The 23,508-nt window shown below is 35.2% G+C and overlaps 1 protein-coding gene across 1 annotated transcript; it reads right to left on the bottom strand.

Annotated features, from left to right (window-relative positions):
* Positions 1 to 18,719: 18,719 nt before the first annotated feature.
* Positions 18,720 to 20,007, bottom strand: LOC110923660 (F-box/FBD/LRR-repeat protein At3g26920). Its single transcript, XM_035986135.1, has 2 exons — positions 18,939 to 20,007; positions 18,720 to 18,850 (listed from the first exon to the last, which is right to left on the bottom strand). Exons 1-2 carry the CDS (start codon positions 20,005 to 20,007, stop codon positions 18,720 to 18,722), a joined length of 1,200 nt encoding a protein of 399 aa, XP_035842028.1.
* Between the last annotated feature and the right edge of the window lie 3,501 nt (positions 20,008 to 23,508).

Below are 23,508 nucleotides of genomic sequence, written 5' to 3'. Positions count from 1 at the left end.
TGTAAAAATACCCCTCAACTCCGTTTCTGTTGTATAAAGGATACCCTTTATCCTAAAAAAAATTAGGATACCCCTAACTTTTTAGGCTAGTTCTGCCACTGCTCGTTGGGAAATTGCTCAGAAAATGCTCGTTCGATTTGATGCTTGGTTGTAAACGAGCCAAGCATGAGCAAAAGTCCGCTCGACTCGAATTATTATTTTCAATAACTATATATATACACAAATATAAATTATACATACACACACACCTATATATATACACACATTACACATACATATATTAAATATAAATTTAATTTATAGTTTTATATATACCACTCTATTAGAATTTGGTCCACTATATATAAATTTACAAATATATCTATACATACTAGCCGAACCATGCCTAATATCAAATCTAAAAGTTAAATACTAAACCGATAAATGACATGCTGCTTATCAGCTCAATGTTTCATGTCGTTACCCTAAGTCGATCGTCTCCTGTTCTCAACGTAATTGTTCGTGCAATATGATCATCTCGCTTTGTCGGCCACAACATTGTTATTCATAAGAAAAATATTATGTCATTAAATGTGCATGTTTTTAAAGACATTATTCCATATATTAATAAGCAACTCATATGTGCAATTCTTGACTTGTACCTTTTGCTTAGGGGATGTTTCAAAAAAAAACTTGGTTTTTCACTTTTAACCCAAACATGTGACTTTTTACATTTTAACCCCTTTTCATTTTTTTTTACTTTTAACCCAAAGTTTTCCATCTTCTATAATTTAACACAACACTTTATTATTTACAACTTTCGTACCGCATACTTTTTATCTTTCGCAACTTTTTCGTTTTACGGTTCGTTCTAAATTTTGCGAGTTAACATGTCGTAGCGTGCATGTGAGGTTCAACGTTTTTGCTCTATTTTTTCATATTTGACAGACCCATTGCAATGCGTCCATTTTTCCCCTTTGAAAAATTTGCCGCAACGGGCGGGTGGTAGATCGACTAAGTTATTATTTTCTACGTTTTACGTTTCTGGTTAATTTCTTCGTATTAAGACACTGTAACGGGTGTGTGTGGTTCAACGATTTTAGACTGCTTTTCGTTCAGTGTAATTTTTACCATTTTATCTATTTTATGTTTACGATGTTGAGAGTCGATGTGGTTGTGGTTGTGGCATTGGTGCTGTCACACCCCAACCAATGGCGGAAACATCGGGATGAGACGAAGTGTGAAGATTGCTCGAGACATCATAACGCTATTTGTGACAATAATTTAATAATCCAAATTTCATTTCCAAAATAAATGTCAAAACATTACAAGAAAAGCAAATAACAACATTGTTCAACATAACATAAACAAAATTGATACAACACTTTAAACCTAAACGTCTAAGTGAGTATTTAGGCATCTTTGCTATCCGTTTTCATTTGATCATCATCAACCTGTAACATGTTTAAAAATACAATTCAATGCAAAAGCAAAGGCGAGTATACAAGTTTGGTACGTACATAGCATAAGTTAAAAAGTGTGATCAATTCCTCATGGCAAGCATATGATTCAAGATAAACCTTAAATATGGCATGTGTCTAACATATCAAACCAAGAAAACGCAATATGCTCAAGACATAACCTCAAGTTTACGGGCGGGTCGTTAATCCTATAGCGCTACATATGTCAAGGTTTGGCTCGTACGAAGTTAATGATAAGTTCAACACATAAGAATAACCCAAGTTTAAAGTATCAAGTCATCACGTATACAAGCATGTTATAGGAACGTTCATGTGTTTAACAAAGTGTTCATGTGTAAGTTAATAGGTAAACATGTTACACCCCAAAAGTGGTAAAAGTAAAAAGGGGGAAATACGAGTATACTCACGGTTTACAAGTGGTGACTTGAAATTCCGAGAGCAAGTTTGTAGATGAATTAGTTCGGAGCACCTTGTCCTTCTACACAAGGAAACGTAGGTGTGTGAGTTTGGCGTATAACGGAAGATTATAGATTCGGAGTTTTTAATATATAGAAAGTAACATAGGTGAAAATAATCATCTTGTACGCATAACTCTTGTTCTTGACACTATTGAAACTCAAAAGAGTTGGTATGATTTCATGGATTCTAAGATCCATTAGAGTCGTAACAAGGGCATGGTCATAGATGATGTAACGTCCACTTAACAAATAACTATTAAGTCATCATCAAGTCTTAGTTACTTAGATGTATACATATAGAATAACTTAGATATTATATAGTTTACAAGTCTTATGATTCAAGCATGAGGTAGGAGATTAATGTCTCCATTTAGGTACCTCTTTGTGTCATAGAATACATACATGAGGTAGGAAGAACAAGCTTCCATTTAGGCACCTCTATTGTTCACCACTACACTTGTTGTTATAAACAACAAGGAGGGTCATGAACTTACAAGTATCAAGGTATTAACAACAACTAATCTATAGCAAAACATCAAGTAATGAGTGGATTCTTATGAAGGATAGCCCAAGCTAATCCAACCATCACACATTCAACAAGTTTCACACTTGAACATTACTTGTGGGTAAAACCCTAATTAAAAACAGAAAGTTTATGAGGTTTTAACCTCTGATTTAGATGTCTCAACCTTGTTTTTAAGCTTAACCAACCATGGGATAAGTTGTAAGCATTAGGACATAGGTATGAGATGTGTTGGACTCAAGTTGCATAGATTTAAACAAGTTTTTGATGAACATAAAAACAAACAGAAAGTTTATGGACTATTTCGGGGCATTTCCAGGTCTGATTTCTCCAAGGAGAAGTCTAGGAATCGAACCCCATGATTATACAAGCAAGTAGGAAAAAGAATCGAGTGAATCGGATAAGAATTGAGTGAGTTATGCTCATTTTCGTGAAGGGGTGTCAATCTACTCGAACCTTTGCTTTCAGCTACGGTTTGGAGGATGCTTTGAGAGTTTTTAGTGTTGCAAAAGTGGTAGGGAGGCTGGTTATAAGTGGTATTTATAGGGGGAAGGATTAGGGTTTCAATGGGTTGGGCTTTGGAAGTGTTTAGAAGGGGTTACACCTTGAAACTAGCCCACAAAACCCAACTATATGGGGCTGAATTTTGCTGAATTTGGGCTGCCATGTTTCTTTAGTTTTTTTATTTTTTTAAAACATTATAATGAGTAATTTTATTAGTTAAGTTGTGTAATAATATGCAACAATGTTTCCCCTAACTTGTAACAAGGTGAAATATGAAATAAAACATGATTTAACTAGGCAAAAAGTGTAATGTACAAGTATGTAACATGTTTGTAAGTAACAAGTATATGTCACATATTTACAAGTTCAACATATGTTTGTAAGTATCACAAAGAAGTATCAAATGATCTCATGATTAATCGTATTATGGTGTATGTATAGTATGTAACAAGGAAATGCAAGTTTTCATTCATGATCAAAATCTCGAGTTTACAACGAGTACTAGAAGGAACGAGTACAATGATACAAAGCTTCCAAAATTAGCAACACGAGTAAGACAAGCTATAAATAGAAAGTACAAAACACAGGGCGTTACAGTCTCCCCTCCTTTAGGAAATTTCGTCCCGAAATTTAGGAAGACTCAGGGAAAAGATGAGGATATTTCGATTTCATTTCGCTTTCGAGCTCCCAAGTAAATTCAGCGCCACGTTTTCCTTCCCATCGAACTTTGACAATAGGAATTCGACTGCGCCTCAATTGCTTGGTTCCTTGGTCCATGATTTCGACCGGTTTTTCTACAAAGTGAAGTGTTTCATTGACTTGCAAGTCTTCGAGAGGAACGTGGAGTCCTTCGTCAGCTAGGCATTTCTTTAAGTTGGACACATGGAAGACAGGGTGTACATTGCTGAGTCCTTCAGGCAGGTCCAGTCTATACGCAACCTTGCCAATCCTTTCGAGAATCTTGAAAGGACCAACGTAGCGAGGTGCGAGTTTCCCTTTCTTGCCAAATCGAACCACGCCTTTCCAAGGGGATACCTTGAGAAGCACGTTGTCACCTGTCTCGAATTCCATAGGTTTGCGTCCTTTGTCAGCGTAACTCTTCTGTCGGTTCCTGGCTTTCAATAAGTTGTCTCGAACCTGTAAAATCTTGTCCGTAGCCTCTTGTATAAGCTCGGGACCGGTGATTTGGGCTTGACCAATCTCGTGCCAAGAAATAGGCGAACGGCACTTGCGACCATACAATGCTTCGAAAGGAGCCATTTGGATACTCGTGTGATAGCTGTTATTGTACGAGAATTCAGCCAAGGGCAAGTATGAATCCCAGTTGCCACCAAAATCTATTACGCATGAACGAAGCATATCCTCTAAGGTTTGGATAGTACGCTCGGTTTGACCGTCAGTCTGAGGATGGAAGGCGGTGCTAAGGTTAAGCTTAGTACCCATAGCAGATTGAAAAGTTTCCCAAAGACGAGACGTAAAACGAGCATCACGATCAGAAATGATATCAATGGGCGTCCCATGACGACAGATGATTTCCTTCATGTAGACCTTAGCCAATTTCTCGACTTTGAAGTCTTCACGAATGGGGAGGAAGTGAGCTGATTTGGTCAATCGGTCAACGACGACCCATATGCTGTCATGACCAGCTGTAGTGCGAGGAAGCTTAGTGATGAAATCCATGGCAATGCTCTCCCACTTCCAAACGGGAATTATTGGTTGTTCGAGCAAGCCAGAGGGACGTTGATGTTCGGCTTTTACTTTGGAACACGTAAGACATTTAGAAACGAAGGTGGCTATATCCTTCTTCATTCCAGGCCACCAATAGGAAGTACGCATATCATGGTACATCTTATCGGCACCAGGGTGAATAGAATATTTCGTGTTATGGGCCTCCTTCATCAGGAAATTGCGAAGATCGTCACGATTGGGAATCCAGATGCGATTGAGATAGTATAGAATACCATCGGGTTTGGACACAAGACTATTCTCAGCACCACATTGCATTTCGTTGTAGAGGTTACCCTCATTAACGGATGTATACTGGGCGTTACGTATGCGATTTTGAAGATCGTGGACGAGTTGGAAACAACGGATACTTTGGACGTGAGTTTTACGACTCAGGGCGTCGGCTACTACATTCGCCTTACCCGGGTGGTATTTGATTTCGCAGTCATAGTCGTTTAACAATTCCACCCAACGACGTTGACGCATGTTTAGTTCTTTTTGATTGAAGATGTGTTGAAGGCTCTTATGGTCGGTGAAGACTACACATTTAGTACCATAAAGGTAGTGTCGCCAAATCTTCAATGCAAAAACGACCGCACCAAGTTCAAGGTCGTGAGTAGTATAGTTTTTCTCATGAATTTTGAGTTGCCTCGATGCGTAAGCGATAACTTTGTCACGTTGCATAAGGACACAACCAAGACCAAGGTTTGAAGCGTCGCAATACACGACAAAATCATCGTTACCATCAGGAAGCGTTAGGATAGGAGCATTGCAAAGCATGTCCTTGAGCGTTTGAAAAGACTCTTCTTGTTCGGGACCCCAAACAAAAGGTCTCTCTTTTTGAGTCAAGGAGGTCAAAGGAACAGCGATTTTCGAAAAGTTGGAGATAAAACGACGGTAGTAACCAGCAAGACCAAGAAACGAACGGATTTCGGACGGAGATTTAGGTGCGACCCAATTTTTCACAGCTTCGATTTTTGCGGGATCAACGTGAATACCAAGTTTGTTGACAGTGTGACCAAGGAATTGAACTTCTTGTAACCAAAATTCACACTTGGAGAATTTGGCATATAGGTGTTCAGTACGAAGGAGTTCAAGAATAAGGCGCAAGTGTTGCTCATGCTCTGCTTGCGTCTTGGAATAGATGAGGATATCGTCGATGAAGACGATCACAAAACGGTCCAAGTATGCTTTGCACACGCGGTTCATTAAGTCCATAAAGACAGCAGGTGCGTTGGTCAAACCAAAGGGCATGACCACGAACTCATAATGACCATAACGCGTACGAAAGGCGGTTTTAGGCACATCTTCTTCGAGTACTCGAAGTTGATGATACCCAGAACGAAGATCGATCTTTGAAAAGCAGGTTGCGCCTTGCAATTGATCGAAGAGGTCATCAATGCGAGGAAGAGGGTATCGATTCTTGATAGTAAGCTTGTTGAGCTCACGATAGTCAATACACATACGAAAGGACCCATCTTTCTTCTTGACGAATAAAACGGGAGCGCCCCAAGGAGAAGTACTAGGGCGTATGAAGCCTTTGTTAAGAAGCTCTTGAAGTTGACTCGAGAGCTCTTGCATCTCAGAGGGTGCTAAACGATAGGGGGACTTAGCGACAGGCGTAGCGCCAGGCACTAAATCGATGCGAAAATCGACAGAACGAGCAGGAGGAGGACCAGGAAGGTCTTCGGGAAATACATCCGGAAAGTCACGTACAACAGGAACGTCACTTATGCTTGGGCCTTTATCCTTCTTTTCCACGATGTGGGCGAGAAAGGCGAAGGTACCCTTGCGTAAGCACTTGTTTGCCTTGATGCATGACATAAGCTTAAGGCCTTGAGAAGGCTTTTCACCATAGACGTGTAGAGAATCACCATTTGGAAGAGGCAAGCGAATAAACTTCTCAGAACAGACAACTTCAGCACGAACTCGCCTAAGCCAGTCCATACCTACTATGACGTCGAAACTACCCATTTGCATAGGTATGAGATCGATTGAGAACGTATGATCGTTAAGGATTAGTGAACAATTGGAGAGAACAGAATTGACTTTGACGGTTTTACCATTAGCAACTTCGACAGCGAAAGATTTTGGCAACTTAGAGCGTTTACACTTGAGCAAAGACTCGAATTCTAACGACACAAAACTTTTATCGGCACCAGTATCAAGTAGGCATGAAGCATAGACATGGTTAATGAGAAACGTACCAGCGGCGTATCCACCATGTTTTAACCACATTACGTCCGTTTCGTTACTCGGGGTCATGTTACGTTCCGTGTCTTACCATACACAGTAGTACACTCTATGGTTCTCATACGCCTATCACTATAATCCCGTGTGCACCCGCGATTATACTGATTGTCGCATGATCCACATAGCTTGTACTAGTTATGTATGAATCAAGGTATACATGAATTTGAAAATAAGAATGTGTACATAGAAGAATGTCGTATGTAAGCATGTTTATGTTTAAGCAAGTATGAGACCCACGTAAGCGAATCCCTCGGATTACGCTCGCGTATAGGTACGAATGTACGAATCATGAGTAAGGATTAAAGTATGAGCATAAGTTTAAGTATGAATACGCATGTATGTATGAGCATAAACATAAAACGTGTAAGTAGCATGTGTACAAGCAGAAGCGTAAAACGTATAAGTAGTATGTGTATGAGTACAAGCATAAAACGTATGAACATAGGTGTAGGTATGAAAAATAAATATTGCGTATATGGTGTACGTTGAGACATTGCGGAAAAAAAAAGGTTAAGTATGTAGATACGAACGATATAAATGATGTTATCGCGAGATATCGACTAAAATGTGTATGATGATGTGCATGTATAGTTGTTTAAACAAAACGTTGAGTTTGTCGAATCAAAATTAGATTGAGCTTGGTTTGAAAGGTAGAATATAGTTTGTATATGTAAAGGAACATAAAGTACTCATTGGTCATGCTTAACGTATTTTGTAATGATTGAAATGCTACTTTTGTTTAAAAAAAAAGGAGTTCACGTATGTTGAAAATTGTCGGTCCCCATAAAGTCTTCTAGCCCACGTGTTTTGAAATTTGGATGACGAGTTAAGCGTTGTAGAGAAGGTTTTTTTTTTTTTTATATAACAGGTTTGTTTCATTTGCATCAAAACATGAAAATTTTGGACTTTGAAAGTTCTTGTGAAAACATCGACCCTTAGAAAAGAAATTTAGTAAAATAACTTAGTGATTGTTTAAAAATAATTTTAACAAAGGATTTATTGATGTTGGAAAGAGTATTTGGTAAACGGTCATATAACATCTATGAGGTCTTATAAGTAATTGAGAAAGGTTAGTTTGATTTCGATTAAGAGTGGAAGTCTCTAGTATGATGATATAATATGAACGTGTTTCAGTTAATAAATCAGATGTGAAGTTCATGGGCAAGAGATTCATTAGACCGATTAAATTAATAGGTAGCATGTCGTAAGGTTTGGAAATTCGTGTAGTAAAACGGTAAAGACATGATTAAGAATCTCGTGTATATGATTTGAGTGAAAATGGATGGTAGAATAAGAAGTACGTTTGATAAACAATGTATTTTGAAATCGGTATAAGTAGGTATTTTGAATAATGATAAATGATTTAGGTATAAAACATGATCGGGTTTGCATAATAAAATATTTTGAAAGATAAGTTTTGGGTAACGGTCACCTAAGTAAGGGAATCACCCCTAACTCGTTGGTGAGGTCGTTTTAAGGGAAGAGGGGTGGAGTCAATCATCAAGGTAAGGAAGTCACTCCAATCTCGATGATACATCTCCACTAGTTGTTACAAGGAATGTGAATTTAAATTATATGAAAATCATGCATATATAAATGTATCGAAAAGGTTCGATATGTTGTGCGTGTGAAAAGAGAAATCAAAGGTAAACTCGAGGTTGAAAGATTGCATCGTATAAAATGAACAATAGAAACACATGTTTGACCAAAGTTTGGAGTGTTCCAAAACGGAACTTTGACTAACCAAAGTGGTCGAAAAGTCTTTTGAATTTGAGGAGCATGCTTTGGCCTAATAGGTAAAATACTCTCGCCGACAAGTCGGTTAACGGTATTTACCCTTCCGGTTACTACATGTCCCAAATCAATCAAAATTTCAAGACTTGGCGGGATTTATGAAAATCAAGGAGTGGAACTAGTCGACAAGGTGCGGGTTTCACCCCTATCTTGACGATTTCGTATCCTAAGTGTGGTTGGTACTCGTCGGGTCAAAATTTAAATTTCGACATGTTGACGAGGGTCCACTAGAATTTGAAATTTGAGATTTACCATTAAGATGTGGATTTCACTCCTAGCTTAATGGCGATATCTCGTGTAAAAAGAAGAATAGATAGATTGAGAGTCGTTCACCAAATTGTGGGTTTCACGCCTATTTTGGTGAATTCGTCTCATTTGTATAATGCGAGTGTTTACGGATTTAGAATAGTCGAGTAAAATGCATGAGGTAAAGAGTATGTTAAAGGAATAAACAAACAAATTTAAATGCACAATGAAGCATATTAAGAATAGAACATAATGAATGAGACAATAAAACATGTATTAGCACATATTAAAGTAAATATAGCATGCCAAGTGTTAACACATAAGCGACATATATGCTTAAAAGAGAAAAAAAGGAATAAATAAGAACAAATAAGGTATCATGTAGTGGTTCAAACAAAGCATACGAATAAGGCTCTAAAACTATAGTCTAGGTGAAAGCATTCCTACTTTTCCTAATTCCCTATAGTTATGGCTCTGATACCAATCTGTCACACCCCAACCAATGGCGGAAACATCGGGATGAGACGAAGTGTGAAGATTGCTCGAGACATCATAACGCTATTTGTGACAATAATTTAATAATCCAAATTTCATTTCCAAAATAAATGTCAAAACATTACAAGAAAAGCAAATAACAACATTGTTCAACATAACATAAACAAAATTGATACAACACTTTAAACCTAAACGTCTAAGTGAGTATTTAGGCATCTTTGCTATCCGTTTTCATTTGATCATCATCAACCTGTAACATGTTTAAAAATACAATTCAATGCAAAAGCAAAGGCGAGTATACAAGTTTGGTACGTACATAGCATAAGTTAAAAAGTGTGATCAATTCCTCATGGCAAGCATATGATTCAAGATAAACCTTAAATATGGCATGTGTCTAACATATCAAACCAAGAAAACGCAATATGCTCAAGACATAACCTCAAGTTTACGGGCGGGTCGTTAATCCTATAGCGCTACATATGTCAAGGTTTGGCTCGTACGAAGTTAATGATAAGTTCAACACATAAGAATAACCCAAGTTTAAAGTATCAAGTCATCACGTATACAAGCATGTTATAGGAACGTTCATGTGTTTAACAAAGTGTTCATGTGTAAGTTAATAGGTAAACATGTTACACCCCAAAAGTGGTAAAAGTAAAAAGGGGGAAATACGAGTATACTCACGGTTTACAAGTGGTGACTTGAAATTCCGAGAGCAAGTTTGTAGATGAATTAGTTCGGAGCACCTTGTCCTTCTACACAAGGAAACGTAGGTGTGTGAGTTTGGCGTATAACGGAAGATTATAGATTCGGAGTTTTTAATATATAGAAAGTAACATAGGTGAAAATAATCATCTTGTACGCATAACTCTTGTTCTTGACACTATTGAAACTCAAAAGAGTTGGTATGATTTCATGGATTCTAAGATCCATTAGAGTCGTAACAAGGGCATGGTCATAGATGATGTAACGTCCACTTAACAAATAACTATTAAGTCATCATCAAGTCTTAGTTACTTAGATGTATACATATAGAATAACTTAGATATTATATAGTTTACAAGTCTTATGATTCAAGCATGAGGTAGGAGATTAATGTCTCCATTTAGGTACCTCTTTGTGTCATAGAATACATACATGAGGTAGGAAGAACAAGCTTCCATTTAGGCACCTCTATTGTTCACCACTACACTTGTTGTTATAAACAACAAGGAGGGTCATGAACTTACAAGTATCAAGGTATTAACAACAACTAATCTATAGCAAAACATCAAGTAATGAGTGGATTCTTATGAAGGATAGCCCAAGCTAATCCAACCATCACACATTCAACAAGTTTCACACTTGAACATTACTTGTGGGTAAAACCCTAATTAAAAACAGAAAGTTTATGAGGTTTTAACCTCTGATTTAGATGTCTCAACCTTGTTTTTAAGCTTAACCAACCATGGGATAAGTTGTAAGCATTAGGACATAGGTATGAGATGTGTTGGACACAAGTTGCATAGATTTAAACAAGTTTTTGATGAACATAAAAACAAACAGAAAGTTTATGGACTATTTCGGGGCATTTCCAGGTCTGATTTCTCCAAGGAGAAGTCTAGGAATCGAACCCCATGATTATACAAGCAAGTAGGAAAAAGAATCGAGTGAATCGGATAAGAATTGAGTGAGTTATGCTCATTTTCGTGAAGGGGTGTCAATCTACTCGAACCTTTGCTTTCAGCTACGGTTTGGAGGATGCTTTGAGAGTTTTTAGTGTTGCAAAAGTGGTAGGGAGGCTGGTTATAAGTGGTATTTATAGGGGGAAGGATTAGGGTTTCAATGGGTTGGGCTTTGGAAGTGTTTAGAAGGGGTTACACCTTGAAACTAGCCCACAAAACCCAACTATATGGGGCTGAATTTTGCTGAATTTGGGCTGCCATGTTTCTTTAGTTTTTTTATTTTTTTAAAACATTATAATGAGTAATTTTATTAGTTAAGTTGTGTAATAATATGCAACAATGTTTCCCCTAACTTGTAACAAGGTGACATATGAAATAAAACATGATTTAACTAGGCAAAAAGTGTAATGTACAAGTATGTAACATGTTTGTAAGTAACAAGTATATGTCACATATTTACAAGTTCAACATATGTTTGTAAGTATCACAAAGAAGTATCAAATGATCTCATGATTAATCGTATTATGGTGTATGTATAGTATGTAACAAGGAAATGCAAGTTTTCATTCATGATCAAAATCTCGAGTTTACAACGAGTACTAGAAGGAACGAGTACAATGATACAAAGCTTCCAAAATTAGCAACACGAGTAAGACAAGCTATAAATAGAAAGTACAAAACACAGGGCGTTACAGGTGCTATTTGGCACGGTTTTACGAACGTTTTTAACCTCTTAATTTTTTTACTATTTTTTTGTTTTGGTTTACCCCTATACCTCTACTTAAAAACTATTTTTTACGTGTATATTTTATGTACGGGCATGTGTACATATGATTTCTTCTACATTCCGACGTAAACTTTTTTATAGACGAGTCAGGTCAAATATAATATGTTTTCGTTTAAAGAAACCATTTTTACGTGCATATTTCTATGTACATTTTCGTATAAATTCAAGTAGTTCTACATTTCGATGTAAACTTTCTTAGAAAATGATTCAGGTCAAATATAATATGTTTTCGTGTTTATTTTATGTACGTTCCATAAAGTCTGTTTCAAACCGACTGGAGTCAAATTATGGTTTCTTTTTCTCCCCTTTTTTCGAAAGCTCTAATTAATCCCTTTCGATTACATGGGCATATTTTCCTTCATACCCGTTACGTTTTCTTTGTATAAGTTGGATCACATATAATACGTTATGATTGTTCGATATGAATTCCATTTACTTTACGTTTGATCCAATCACATGCTTGTAGAGGTTACACTGAGTTCAACTGGATACGTCGAAATGTGTGTTTTCATATGGTTAATGAATCATATAACATTTGGACTAATCCATTCAATGTTTACGATGTACCCGCGCCGCAACGCGGGCGGGTCTTAACCCTAGTTCAATTCAATTTTGGTTCTCAAAAAAAAAAAAAAAAAAAATTCAATTCAATTTTGTATAAAATTTACCCATGGGTTTATAGTCTAGTGGTATCTTAGGGGTGAGATAAGACTTTGGACTAATAGGTCCTGGGTTCGATTCTTACAAGGGGGTTTTCCCATATTTATTGGGTTTCCTCCTGAATTTGTGTATAGGCATTATGCCTAGTGGAGATGGATATGATCGGGTGGTTCCGCTGATGGCACAATGATACTCCAGTGGTCCGTCAGTGATCCAAATTTGTCGTTCAAAAAAAATTTGTGTAAAATTTCAATTTCAATGTACTTTTATTCCACCACCATTTACTTACCGCCAAGCGCTAACCGTCCGGTATATTTAAATAAGAGTAATATAATTAATAAAACTATAGTAATTTCCGTGGGCGGGCGCATCCCTTGAAAAAATAAATTTTAGTTTATTTTACAGGGCAAAATCCCGATCACACCTATTGAAAATTAGTTAAACCCTTCATTTGCACCCCCAGAAAATATTTCCTGAGTCCATCACTAGTAATTTCTTACGGTAATCTAAAGGTATATGTTATAATGCAAATCAATAATGTCAAGACTAAATTTTTTAATTAACTAGGGTTAAGACCCGCCCGCGTTGCGGTGCGGGTACATCGTAAACATTTAATGGATTAGTCCAAACGTTATATGATGCATTAACCATATGAAAACACACATTTTAGCGTATCCAGTTGAACTCAGTGTAACCTGTATAAGCATTGTGATTGGATCAAACATAAAGTAAATGGAATTCATATCGAACAATCACAACGTATTATATGTGACCCAACTTATACAAAGAAAACGTAACGGGTATGAAGGAAAATATGCACATGTAATCGAAAGGGATTAATTAGAGGTTTCGAAAAAATGGGAGAAAAAGAAACCATAATTTGACTCCACTCGGTTCGAAACAAACTTTACGAAACGTACATAAAATAAACACGAAAACATATTATATTTGACCTGAATCATTTTCCAAAAAAGTTTACGTCAAAACGTAGAATAACTTGAATTTATACAAAAACGTACATAGAAATATGCACGTAAAAATGGTTTCTTTAAACGAAAACGTATTAGATTTGACCTGACTCGTCTATAAAAAAGTCTACATCGGAATGTAGAAGAAATCATATTTACACATACCCTACATAAAACATGCACGTAAAAAATAGTTTTTAAGTAAAGGAAGTATAGGGGTAAACCGAAACAAAAAATTAGTAAAAAAATTAATGGGTTAAAAACGTTCGTAAAACCGTGCCAAGTAGCACCAATGCCACAATCGAATCGACTCTCAACATCATAAAACTAAAATAGATAAAATGGTAAAAATTACACTAAACGAAAAGCTGACTAAAATCGTTGAACCACACACACCCGTTACAATGTCTTAATACGAAGAAATTAACCAGAAACATAAAACGTAGAAAATAATAACTTAGTCAATCTACGACCCGCCCGTTGCGGCGAACTTTTCAAAAGTGGAAAATGGACGCGTTGCGACGGGTCTGACATATGAAAAAATAGAGCAAAAACGTTGAACCTCACATGCACGCTACGACATGTTAACTCGCAAAATTTTATATCGAAACGTAAAACGAAAAACTTACGAAAGATAAAAAGTATGGGGTACGAAAGTTGTAAATAATAAAGTGTTGTGTTAAATTATAAAAGATAGAAAACGTTGGGTTAAAAGTAAAAAATAAAAAGGGGTTAAAATGTAAAATCTGAAATGTTTGGGTTAAAAGTGAAAATTCAAGTTTTTTTTGAAACACTCCCTAAGCTCAAGGTACAAGTTATGATGCACATATAAGTTGATTATTAATATATGGAATAATTTATATCATATAAATTATCAACAAATGAAGGCATTAGATGTTGTACTTTATGTTTTGGGGGTTTTTCAAAAAAAATTGTTGATATTTCAATTTAAACCCAAAAGTATTTCATATTGTAGGTTTAACCCAAAGTTTTTTGTTTTTCTAATTTAACCTCACAACTTTTTTTACTTTCAACTTTGATCCCCTATGTTTTTCATATTTTGCAAAATGTTCCGTTTTACCTTTGGTTCTAAATTTTGTGAGTTAACACGACACAATTTGTGTGTAGATCAACGATTTTACGTTTTGTTATACGCTTCGTTCTAAATTTTGCGAGTCAACATGGCGTAACGTACGTGTGTGGTTCAGTGTATTTACGCCGTCTATTTTTTCCCGTTTAATAAGTTCGTCACAATGCGCGACTCCTAAATCGAGTTAGTTATTATTTTCTATGTTTTATATGTCGGTCTAATTTCTCCACATAAAAAAGCCATAACTTCAATGTTGGTGGTCGTTGGCTATAGTGTGGCGTTGGTGCTATTTGTCACTGTCTTATGCCCCCGCCGCAACGTAGGGGCTTAACACGATAGGTTATTTATATGGATACAAGTTATGTAACGTAGTAATTATGATACCATTAATTGTATTGAGCTTATTTGATGAATTACTTATTTGTATAAGATAGTTATAAAGACTTAACCGACAAAAAAAGATTTTAACACATTGTAAATATGAATCTGATCAACAGCGTGTCAATTTCGTTGATCGCGGCGCAACGCACGCGGATCAACGTTCTAGTTATAATAAAAATATCAATAAACATATGTACGTGTGTGCATAGACACACATAGGTGTGTTTAGTGGAAAGTTACGAAAAACCATGGATTTTAGATGTAAAAAACTTATACATAAATCATTTTTACATAATCTTTTTCGGAAACATCATTTTTACATAATCTTTTTTCGGAGCTTAATTTTGCATATAAACGCATGTAAAATCCATTATAATAATAAAATAACAGTAGAAGAAATTAAGAACATGAGTTCTTTTGTTATAACGCCTTTTATATGTGCTTAGATGTAAAAGCTCTGGAAAAACGTTTAACATTGAGTGAACTAATTTCATGGATAATCCCTGTGGTTAAGTTAAATTACGTATACGATTGCAAGTCCGCTGCAACGTGCGGGGTCCTCAATACTAGTTTAAATCAATTTGCTATAACTTGTTATTTGTTGTATTGATCACTAAATACCTTATGGGTATGTTTGCCAAAAGTAGCTGGTGGCTGATTACTTGAAGCTGATAGCTGATAGCTGATAGCTACTAGCTGTAGATTTTTAGATATGTTTGGTGTTTGGCAGAGTAACTAGAGTTTTTAATAAAATGTATAAAATGGCCAAAATGGACATAATTAAAATTTTAAAAAGTTTATGCATTTAAAAGTTCATTATCTTTAGAGGTTAAAATAGTTATTTTTTTCCCTAAAAGCTTGTAGCTCATTCTAAACGCTAATAGTAGGAGCGTTCAACCAAAAACTTCAAGCTCCTAACCTAAAAGCTTCAAGTTTCTTCAATTAAATAAGATTTTTTATTGGATAGAAGCTTTTTTTTTAAGTTAAAACTAGAACCTCTTAGAGCATTCACATCCAACCCCCTAAAATTATACATACATTCCACTAAAAAACAACTCCTATATCAATATATTTCCACTAAAAACAAATACTTTTTCTCTCTCCTTTTCAATTAAATAATATTTTTATATCTTTATCATTACATTTTTCTCTCTCTTTCACTCACAACCACTTTCAATATATATTAAAAAATTATAGTGGGTGAACAGTGTCCCCCCAAATATACAGATGAACAGTAACATTTTCTCTCTCCTCCACTCACAACCACTTTTTATACTTTTTATATTTTAAAAACACCACACTAAGAATATGATGCCTTGGATGTGAATGCTCTTAAAAGGTAGATACCAAATATACCTTACATAGAGCTTGTTGGACTTTTGGTGTTGAGGGACGTCCTAATAATGATAAAGAATTCTTCATTTTCTCGCCTGTTCATTATCATTCTATTTTTTCTATTATCACGTATTTACTAGATGTTTATATTCAAGTGTAGTGCCAACAATGAATTGAAATTTTTTGTTTGGATAGTTGTGCTTTTATAAGATGTTTTGGGGCTATAACATTAAATAGGTACATCTTATGTGTGTAACGTATGTATTAAATGATATGTATATTTTCATCTTTCTCAAGTTTTTTGTTTCGTTGTTTCAACATTTTTTCGTATATTTTTTTTCTTGTTTAACTATTTTTCTGCGTTTGACAAGTTCATCCAATACGCGGGTCCTGGATGGACTTAGTTATTTTTTTCAATGTTTTACGTTTCGGTTTAATTTCTCAGCAACGAGCGTGCGTGATTCAAAGATTTTACGTCTGCTTTTCACTCGGCATTATTTTTTCCCGTTTTTATTTATTTTGTTTTTACGAGTTTTTCCTGTGTTAGTGGTCACTAACAATGGTATAGTATTGCTACTACTTAACACAGTTTTATGGCAACTGCTGCAATGCAGGAGCTTAATACTAGTTGTGAAATAAATCTGTTTTCAGAACCATATCGCTTGGACCTGAAACCAGACACGTAACCGATCCAGTTGTGTGTATTTGAACAGTAAGACAGATTTACAAAAACTATTTAAGCCCTTCATAGTCTGATAAGTTATAGTCAAGTGTCATAATTAACCAGAAATATTATAAACCAAAAAAACATATCCTTCCCATAAGCACAAGAAATATATTACTTCACCATCCAATTAAGCTACTGCAAAAGGGTAATAGCTCCACACCATTAAAAACCTGAATACAAAACAAAATAATATTTAGGGATATTCATTATAACAAGGTTAATTTATTTGTTAGCGCTTTTCATTTATGGTTAATTTCTTACATCAGATTTACTAATTAATATGTTTATTATATCCTAAAAAATCTTGTATAATCCAACTCTTTTAAATATGTTTGTGTACGTGTAATCAGGTCAGGGTGGTAAGTAATACTAATAACAATGTTAATTATGAAAAACTTGAAATATACGATAGGCTAAAAAAGAAAATCTTTAAACTTCAGGGCTTGTTTGGTCATTATCAAAAACTTACAGTTCGAAGGATGTTATGTAATTTGGTAACGTAATAATTGAAAAATGAAGTGCTGAAGATAGACATGAACTTGCCAGCCCTCGAAATCAGGCAATTCAACTAAGGCTACAGGGTGTGGCATCGCGCCACCCAGCCATGTCACCCATTATAGCGCCCCGGGGCGCCATCAACCACACCACCACGTTAAAAAGGGGGCGCTATCGAAGCCCCGCCAGCACGTTAACGGACGAATTTTGGGTTCGAGGCATTTGGTCAACATACTTGTTAAAGGGGACGCTAGTGGGGCTTTATCCCCCACCATCATTGTTAAAGGGGGCATCATTTTTATCTCAAAATCTACGTGGCGCTTACATGGTGTGATAAAGCCCCTAGGGGCTTTATACCACATAGCCTAAGCATATCCAAGCCTTTTGTTATATTTATTATTTATAAAGAACGATTAACCAATTCAGATGCCACTACATGGAAAATCAAGAACTTACATTTTGTTAAGTTGAATGTTGTGATGATGTAGCAAGTTTATGGAATTTGCTTGGCTTCTTATCAAACTGCATCTTCATTTGATCCATCGTATCATCCATGATAATCTCAGCCTCAACACGCAAACTAGAAAACCTTGCTTGCAACTTAGCCCGATGGGATCTAGGCACCTCCTTCAGTACTCCTTCAATTTTCCGCAACAATGAAATCGTGCGACAAGTATTATTATACCCTTTCCCCACCTGCGAATTCAGATCTTTCCAGTAGCTCTCAATATGTGTAATTCTTTCCCCAAAATGGCATTTCATTTCCATGTCTCGTTGTGCGCTACAGTTCTCAACTTCCCCTTGTTTAGGCACTGTTGTCGTGTGGCCCTTCATCAATGCCTTGTCTTGTTTCATACAAACCTTGTCTGTTTCGTTGTTTTCTTTCCACTGATCTAGTAGCACCCGCAATTCCAGCATAAGGTTTCGTGCTGATGTTACATTCTTTACAGCTCTAATCTCCTGCATGGTTTCCATGAATCATATAATAAGCAAGAAATATATACATACCGTCCATTTATCATAATAAGTTCCGGTATGAAATGTCATAGGCTCTACTTGAATAAGAACTTTTGAAATTTCATGGTGTACATACCTCATGTGAAACCGTTGTGAAAGTGGCACCTGGAGAACTACCTAGCAAATACTTTTCGACTTCAGGAGACAAAGTTAGTTTTGGTTGTGTTTGCCCCACCAGAGGAACATATGTCGGATAAATCTTTAAACTCTTTAAGTCGGTAAATGGAGAAGGCTGATGTGAGATTAGCTCCACATATGAAGAAAGACACTGCAAAAAAAAAAATGCAAAAAAAAAAAAACGCAAACAAAGGGGAATAATTTAATGCATTCTCAAATGGAAGCAGTAGATCACTCACGTAAACACTCTCGAATATACCTCTTTTTATCGTTTTTCTCAATCACAAGAATATTTTCACTGTTTGTATTATAAATCTTTGTTAGATATGCATGATAAACATTGAGGAATAATGACCAATACCAGTATACCTTGATAAGTTCCAAGTTAAGTGAAAGAAATTTGACACTATAGAGTTGTTGAAGCAGAGAAACAACTTCATGAGCAGCTGCCTTATCATAAACGTAGGAAATACATACATCCACCTTCTCCAAATAGAGAAGGTCTGCAGAAATCTTTAGAGAACAAGAATCTTCTATATAATGCAAGGAGGAAAGGTTGGGTGCAGAAATCAGATGTATCCCTTGCCAACCTTTTATAATGAGATTCTTGAGTTGAGGTGTAACCACATCGATGCCATCATAACCATCTTCGAGTGTTAGACTAGATAGTCCAGGATGACATATTTTGAAATTAGATGTATCCAAGCCCATCATAGTGCAACTCTTTAAGGTGAGATTCTTCAAGTTTGCACAGTGGGAGAAAAGACTAGCACCCTTGTCATGCAATGTGACACAATGGAGATTCAATGTTGCTAAAGCTGGCAGCTCCCAAGTAGGTGGGGTCATGATGCAGTGTTCGTAACTATAACTACTATACCCGGTCAAACTGAGATGTTTAAGAGACCGAGAACTAAAAAGAGAAAGTGGAAGTTCAATATTTTTATCATGTATGCAAGTAAAATTCAGTTGTTGGACATTGTGGGAGAATGCATAGTCTAAAATTCTTTTGACAAATGCCTGGCTGACCTTTCCACGAAAGGTGAGATCAACAGAAAACACGTCGACTTGATTATTTCTGCTGGACAAAACATGTTTAACAAAGTTGGAGAACTTGGGCAATGTACGGAAATCATTACTTGAGAAACTGAGGTAAGGCATTGAAGTCCAGATATACCTCCATCTGGGTGACAAAACACTGGTTTCAACAGCTTGTTTGATGCTAACAAAAGACATGATTTTATGTATAAGATCATCCGGCAAGCGGCTTAGTCGGTCTCCTTCCACATTTCCCTTCTTTCTAGAACTCATTCTATTCCCACGCTTATCTTGATACTAAGCTGAAATTTACAATGGTGAAACAAATAAACAATACTACTATGGCTTAAGATTTTTAATATTAGGCTATACTATTAACCAACAAGTTTACTATCTTGATGCTTTTTTGCAACAAGCCTTAGTGATGCTAGACGATACCAAGGTTTTTATTGAAAAAAAGAGTTAAATGTCATTTTAGTCTCTGTGGTTTGGGCAATTTTGCCGGTTTAGTCCAAAGGTTTCATTTTTCGCCTGTGGATCCAAAAAGGTTTCACCGTTGTCATTTTAGTCCATTGGGTTAACTTTATCCATTTTTTTTGTTAACGGGAAAGGTAATTCGATCGTTTTATATGTAATTCTGTTAACTAAAAGGACAATTCGACCATATAAAATGACCGAATTGCCCTTCTCGTTAACAGAAATAATGGATTAAGTTAACCCATTGGACTAAAATTACAACGATAAAACCTTTTTTAACCACATGTGAAAAATGAAACTTTTGGATTAAACTGTCAAAATGACCCAAACCACGTTAACACTAAGATGACATTTAACTTTAAAAAAAAAATACACACACGATATTGGAAGCATCACAACTGATGACATTTAACTTTGAAAAAAATACACACACGATATTGGAAGCATCACTTTCCGTTACTCTTCTACATTTAAAACCTTATATCGAGATACATTTTCATGAATTAGTATTGTTTAACTTCACGTAATCAGATCAAATATACAAGTGCAGAGAAACAACGATTAATAGAAACTCACCTAATAACAAACAAACAATCAGTTTAAACTTTCAACAATCGATCGACATCTGTCAAACAAAAACAAACGGCAGCTCAACAATTGCTAGGAAGAAAAAAGAAAGGCTCATGCGAAAAGTTACCTGAGATGAAACATTTAGAAGGTGAAGATCTTCTGGTTAACAACACTGACGAACATTCAATGACTTCTCTTTAATATATTTTTTTAAAGGGTAAAGTGCCCAGATGGTCCCTAAATTTTGTTCACTTTTAATATTTTAGTCCAAAACTTAAATTTTTTGAATCAGATCTATATGGTTTCAATTTTATTGTCATTTTAATATAAAAGTAAAATCTAGACAGATTTTTCAGTTAACATTCAATTTTTGTTATAATATAACGTTAAAAGACTATTTTGTCCTTTATTAAAAGTGAGGAAAAAGACAAAAAAAACTGGATGTTAACTGAAAAATCTGACCAGATTTTGATTTTGGATGAAAATATAACAAAATTGAAATCATAGGTATCCAGATTCAAAAGGTTTTAGTTTTGAACTAAAATGTTAAAAGTAATCAAACCTTAGGGTCATTTTGGCAATTTACCCTTTTGTAAAAATATTGTTTTTTTTTTTTTGAATGGCAAATTTGGATCACTGACGGACCACTGGAGTATCATCGTGCCACCAGAGGAACCACCCGATCATATCCATCTCCACTAGGCATAATGCCACACCAATTCAGGAGGAAACCCAATAAACATGGGAAAACCCCCCTTGTGAGAATCGAACCCAGTACCTATTGGTCCCAAAGCCTTATCCCACCACCAAGATGCCACTAGGCTAACTAGGATTTTTAATAAGTAACCATTTTATAGGATTTTAATTTTAATAAGAATGCTTAAAAACTATATTATAAGATATTTTCGTCTATAATTTAAAGTTTGATGGCTTAACTTTGTGTCATGTCAAGGACTAGCTAGTAATGACCAAATCCCATCACCGCCTAAAAAACCCCCGGGCACTCATCACTTAATTGGCTTGTTTGATTTTTTTAATAATTGTTTAATTTAATAACTAATTCTTTACTAAAAATACGGTAATGTAAGAGTACTTAAATTGGCTTGTCTGAGTTTTTTTAATATTGTTTTTTTTTTTAACGGCAAATTTGGACCATTAACGGACCACTGTAGTATCATCGTGCCACCATCAGAACCACCCGATCATATCCATCTCCACTAGGCAATAATGACTATACACCAATTCAGGAGGAAACCCAATAAATCTGGAAAAAACCCCCTTTGTGAGAATCGAACTCATGACCTAATGGTCATAAGCCTTATGTTTAATTTAATAACTAATTCTTTACCAAAAAAAAGATATGCAAGAGTATTTATAATCTGTTCCGAGTGGTTTTTATATTATAAAAAAACTAGGTTAGAACCCCGTGTAATACACTGGTTGAATAAATGTAATTTTATATATCAAATAATAAAAAAATATATTTTTAAAAACCTCGTTTATTACACGGGTTGAATAAATGTAATTTTATATACTAAATAATAAAACAATGTATATTTTTAAAAATCTCATTTATTACATGGGTTGAATAAATGTAATTTTATATATTAAATAATAAAAATGTTATATATTTAAGAACCCCATGTATTGTACTAATTGAGTAAATTTAATTTTATATATTAAATAATGAAAAAGGTTACAATTTTAAAAAATCATGTATTGTATGGGTTGAGCACATGTAATTTTTTATACCAATCAATAAAAACCTTGTGTGTTATAAAACCTTTGGACTAAACTGATAAAATGGACCAAACCACAGGGACTAAAATGGCATTTAACTTTTTTACATTATATTAATTTATATTTAGTGTACGTCTTTTGTTAATTTCTTGATAAATATCTTTCCAGCAAGTACAATGAAGGAAATAGATATTGTAATGGTGTGTTGAGTGCCCAAGAGGCCGTCCAGAATTGAGTATCCACGCCATCTCCCACTTTACACTTTATAAAATTGCTAATGTTATTACCTCTATATGCCAATTCCTTCCTTATAATATTATTCCAAACACCTGAATTCCCGCGTTTTGTAGGGAGAAAATTACCGTGCTTTGGATTAAAGTGTATGCTGGTAATAACTTTTCTCCAAAGTCTACCTGATTCCGTTTTATATCTACATGCCCCCTTCGCCAAAAGCCCACAATTCATGTTTTTTAATGAACCGAGACCAAGACCCCCTTTTGCTACGGGTTGTATTACTTTTGCCTATTTCACCCAATGCATCTTGCTTCTTGTATCTAAATTGCCCCAAAAGAAGTTTCTTCGATTTGATGAGCGTTGTTTGTATTATTTTTATTATAAACTATTTCAAGGTACAAGTCTTTAAATTGTTTTTATTATTTTTATTATAAACTATTGTTTATAGAAGTTTTAAGACTAACGATGATAGTTAGAATTAAAATACATTAAAAAATAGAAAAAAAATTTCTTAAAAAAAAGTATATGTGATCTTCGTTATTTTTGAAATTATATACTTCACGAAATTTATATAATAAAACATTGACAAGTCTACTTTGCTACCTCAATTTATTTATTTATTCTTTTGTAAAATAATACAAATTTATTAATAAAAAATATTATTATAATACCTAGTCTAATGCAACAAATTTATAATACTTGATGATATAAAATATAGTATAGCTTACGAATTGTTTAAATATCTAATAAATA

The sequence above is a fragment of the Helianthus annuus genome, chromosome 17 (genome assembly GCF_002127325.2).
Source record: "Helianthus annuus cultivar XRQ/B chromosome 17, HanXRQr2.0-SUNRISE, whole genome shotgun sequence".
Classification (NCBI taxonomy): domain Eukaryota; kingdom Viridiplantae; phylum Streptophyta; class Magnoliopsida; order Asterales; family Asteraceae; genus Helianthus; species Helianthus annuus.
This window is presented reverse-complemented; position numbering and strand designations above follow the sequence as displayed.